General features: G+C 37.3%; 1 protein-coding gene across 1 annotated transcript in view; it reads left to right on the top strand.

Moving 5' to 3' along the window:
• LOC138015046 (collagen alpha-1(I) chain-like) overlaps positions 1–5,000 on the top strand; it is a 46,766-nt gene that overhangs the window by 25,949 nt on the left and 15,817 nt on the right. The window contains exons 13-15 of the mRNA XM_068861949.1: positions 145–189; positions 2,181–2,279; positions 2,629–2,689. Of these exons, the coding sequence (XP_068718050.1) occupies positions 145–189; positions 2,181–2,279; positions 2,629–2,689 (205 nt within the window). The remainder of the gene's footprint in view (positions 1–144; positions 190–2,180; positions 2,280–2,628; positions 2,690–5,000) is intronic.

The raw sequence follows: 5,000 nt of genomic DNA, 5'->3' as shown, positions 1-5,000 counted from the left end.
TATTATTATTATTAATTTAATTTAATTTACTATTGCATCAGAAGTCTTCAAAGGCATTCTGCGGCACAACCTTTAAAGTATTGAATGCAAGCTAATGCTTGATTCAGGTGATGAATTCTTGTTTTTTGTTCTACTCTGTAATAGGGTGTTATGGGACAAAATGGAAAAGTAGGAATTCGTGGACAACCGGTGAGAAAAATCTAGTACTTAACTCAAGAATAATATTATTTACTAGGAGCTCTCAATGAAAAGTGAGTGCATGTTTGAATCCCCCTTACATGTATGTTACAAATAGTTTACCTTCACTTTCAAGATTTATAAGTGAAAACAGAATTACAGGAAGCCACGTACAATTTTCAAGTTTCCATTGAAGAAAGATCCTTTTTACAAATTCATCAACATTGAGATTTTTTTCAAAAATCTTACAATTCTAACTGTAAAATAGTTTTGGTATACTAAACGTATGTCTACAGTACCACTCAGAATTAACCTAACAGGGAACGCGTTCACAAACATGATCAGAACGAAACTTGAACGAGTAATGAAGGAGCAACAGAACGGATACTGAACGGGGGCAGGACGAATGTGGAACAAACATATTCTCTATGACCTGTTCTCTAGAACACATTCTCATCTGCAGGAACGTGTTCTAGAGAGGTCCCGGCTTAGTGAGATTTACGGGTACTTTGTGAAGTCCGCATTTGTAGGCATTAGGTGCATGTCGCTTGACCCTTTGAAATGGCCTTGTGCACGGTATTGGTGTTCAAGGCCATTACAAAAAATGTAATGCTAAATTAAGGGCTTGATTTAAAATTACAAGGAAACTGTAATAATCAGAAAACAGAGATGAAAAGTAAATTTCATGTGCATTTAGCTGGTAAAAAGGAAGCTTCAAAATAACTTTCTGTTTTCAATTAAGGGCAAAAGAAAAAACCTGCACTTCAAATCAGCGAGAAAAACAGCAGTGAACATGTTCATCCACAGACAATCAGTACTTTTAGAGTTGTAGAGGCAGAACTAGTGTTACGCAACTAGTTTTTGCACTAAAATTTTAACCATCACGCCAAAAAGAAATTTACAGTTTGCTTAGCGTTCAAATGGTTTGATCTCTGGTTTGGTTTGAATCGTTTCGGTGGTTTGTAAAACACTTGCCAATGGTTTCCTTCATTTTTCCTTTGTAGATAGCCCAAAATACATGTACATGTTAAAATTCCACTTTTGAAAATTGCAAAGCAGTGAAATACGCACAAACAAAACAGTTACCTCGTTCTGCTTCACTGAACAAAGTTTGGTTGCAGCTAGCATGTGACAATTTTTACTCAATACGTGACTTAATTCTCTCACGCAAAGTACAAACTTTGAAAGGCTCTAAACCCTTGAAACCCGCAAAATGCTTTAAATCTTTTTTTGTCCTTTCTTTCAAACAATAGCTGCCGCGAACCTAACGAACGATAGAGAGTTTAAAGGGATACAAACGATAGAAACGATATTAAAAGTGCGATGTTTCAGATCAAAATGTAACATGCCCAATGAAAAAATTCCCGATTCCACCCAATTTTGTCTTGGTGCTGTGCGCTAATAAAGCAAAATAAACGCAAGGAAAGTAACAAAATAAACAGCAGACAATAGAAAAGCTTTTTTTCCGGTATTATTCCAGATAAATACTTTGTAGCAAAAATAACAGCTAAAAGTCGGGTATTGTCGGTAATAAGCATTTGACAACCAATACCGTGCGCAAGGCCAAATTATGTAAGTCATCTTTTGTTCTTGTTTTGCTCATTTTTTTGTACAATCACATATTATATTGTTGCACAATTGAAAAAGAAATCTTATTGATCACTGCAAAAATTTAACTGTTTTTTAAATATCACTAGCACAAAAACCTTCCGAGTAAGTAGCATAAAATTTCTTAACGAATCCCTACAGTTCAAACCACCAGTTTCATTGTATCGTTCATGCGATATCCATGGCATACACTGTAAGATGTCATCAATATGTTTGCGTCCATGAAGAGACTAAATCAGAGGATGCAAGTGAAAAAAATGCACACTGTTGGTCTCTTGAATTTTCACTGAAGGTTTCATGACCTTGATGAATGCTTCCTCTAATAGAAGTAATCATGACTCATTATTTTTTTCTTACATGTCATGTAATTCTGAACTTCTCATTACGATTCCTAGGGACCCCCTGGTGTGCCAGGACCCACTGGAGTACCAGGATCTCCTGGTGAGAAAGGATCCACAGGGGACCCAGGAGTAGCAGGAGAACAAGGAAAACAGGTCAGAGTTTATTTAGATCTAGTATCAGGCTGCCTTGAAAAATGCCTCAGCTACAAGCAAAGGACATACAGCTGTATTATTGTACAATTCGCAAGTCTGAGGTATTCTAAGGAATTCTGAGGTTGGGTGAAAAGGTTCACTTGAATGTGTGACAACTTAAGAGTCAACCACTGTTCCCACTTGTAAATAAGGATTGAATCTTAAACCTTGCCCTGTTTACTAGGGATTATCACCACACTATTGGTCACAATCCTTCAATAAGCAAGTTATTGCAAGGATTTAACAGTGATTCAACCAGTGAGACTTGCTGATTGCTTCTGAAATTAATTTCTTTCTTCACATTGGCCAGGGTTTGCAAGGAAGAAGAGGTGGTCAAGGCCCTCAGGGAGATCCTGGTACTGATGTAAGTTGTGAACTATTGATAAAATAATTTTATTAATTTTTCTTTCCCACTTGAATAATTTTGATAAATTATACATACATGTACATGTACATGTATATTATAACATAACCAAGCTCAAATCTCATATACTGTTCAATGCAGCAGGTATTTAATTGAAAGAATAATGTTATTCTTAAGCCCAGCAATAATTGCAATTATTATATGGAGCACTCCGATTGGCCAGTGTTCGGTCAGGATTTTACACTGCAGGCCATTACTGTGGAAACGGTCTACTTCCGTATTTTTTCTCTCTCCAGGAAATTCAGGTAGAGTGAAACACGAAAAGTTTTTAAAAACGCGGAATTTAATTTTTTATCACAACAGTACATGTAATTCTAGCAAGCCAAAATTAATTTTCATGTAAAGATTTGCTAATGGAAGACAAAGATTATGAACATTTGTGACCCTCTTTGGGAAAACCAGGCTTAATGAAAATTGCGTCGAGCTGTTTTTCAGTGCAACACATTTGGAACGTTGAAATGCATTCAAAAACATTCTCATGCATTCTGAAACCTTTGCAATGTTCCTCACGGAAATAGAAAACATTCAATGCCATTGAAAAATCATTTCAAAACATTCAGAAAACGTTGACAAATGTTGATAATCATCATTAGGATACATCCACAAAACATTCCAACAATGTCAATGACGATTGATTTTCAAGAGTAGAATTTCAGCCGTGTCCTTCTACAACTTAACAGAATTAGTAGAGCACTTTTTAAAAAATTAAAAAGACCGAGAAAAATGAAGGGTTTGTGTTGCTTGGCTTGAAATTAACTTTTTCGCTCAGGTGCCAGCTGGTGACTAATGGGGGACAATTTGGTCGCCAGATCATAAAATTGGTCGCCACCTTTGCATGCAAGGAAAGTCATAATTATTATTAAGTAGTACAAAAAACAAATCTTTTAATGAATCTTCCGGGCGCAAAATTCACGGTAACCAGCAAGAAGCATACGGTGTTTAATTGCATCTACGATCCCATGAACCCGCTGAAACAATATGGTTGGCCCTAGTAAATGTGGTGAATCGAAGTATCGCAGTAACAGTTTGTGGCTATTAATTAACAATGTGAGAAACACGGGGGTTTTTCTTGTAGTATTTATACATTATTTTAATGGGGAGAGAAAGGTGAGTCGTGTTCTAGCTACCATCTACTCCGAACAGTTTTTCCACTCATATAAAGATTCAAATACAACAGTTGTCTGCCATTTATCCTGGATTTTATCAGACAAAACGTGATTCGCCATCGTGTGCCGACTAGTGCTGAAAATCTTAGTCGCCAGTCCCTCAATTTTTGGGTCCGCATTGGCGAGCCATGAGTCGCAATTTTGCAAGCCCTTTGTTGGACATTGCACCTCCGCCCCCTGGCGTACAAATAGAAAGACAAGGTTGGAAGCTCGATTTCAGATCGCTCCAGCACCAAGCTGATTTCACTAAAAAAATTCCCATTGTAACAGGTTTCCATCACCGCACCAAGCAAGCTGAAACCCAGAGGTTTCCAGAGGTTTCCTCTCTATGGCCATTATAATCGTGAAATCCGTCCAAACTACTCGAAGCGTCTGGACCTCATACTAATATTTTTAAAATGCAGGAAGGAAGCGTAGCTGATTTTTGGTGTGTCCGGTTTGCAGTCGTCACAACGTTTGCTCTTTGTGATGGCTTAAAAAAATACGGATTCAATCATCCAATCAGAGATTTTGGTGTTGCCGGTTTGCCGTCGTCACAACATTCTGCTCTTCTGGGATTGGCTAATAAGGAATCATCATCCAATCAGAGAGTGTGCACATGGCGTGACAGCTGCAAGCCGGTACACCAAAAAATCCTGCTATGCATCCTTTGTGCTACCAATGCGGGAGTTTTCGATATTATTTGATGTTGAGCGCTGCGAGTTTTGGACGGATTTCAAAGCTGAAATAACTAGATCCCCAAAACGAAGACCCAAATTGAAGACCCATCCTGCACAAACGCAGAATTAAATGATGCTGAACTCACCAAATTTCACTCTCGTATTAAACACACCGCTTTGAAATGTATCAAGACTTGCGCATTGAAAACACTTTGAAACTGCTACATTTCTTTGGATGAAAATAATAATTTGCTGTATTTTACTTTGCAACTACAGTAGCTAATGAAGTAATGGATGCACTGAATTAATGCTGTTGTTTGTTCCTCTTTGATTAAAAAAAATCTACCTAAAATCGGGAACTTTGTTTTTAAAATTAAAGTGTTTGTCCATAATTGCTGAAAAAGCAACATGACTGCTAATTTGCTTAGGAAGT

Source organism: Montipora capricornis, chromosome 1 (genome assembly GCF_036669925.1).
Source record: "Montipora capricornis isolate CH-2021 chromosome 1, ASM3666992v2, whole genome shotgun sequence".
Lineage (NCBI taxonomy): Eukaryota > Metazoa > Cnidaria > Anthozoa > Scleractinia > Acroporidae > Montipora > Montipora capricornis.
Note: the sequence above shows the minus strand (reverse complement) of the source record. Positions and strands in the feature narration are given on the sequence as shown.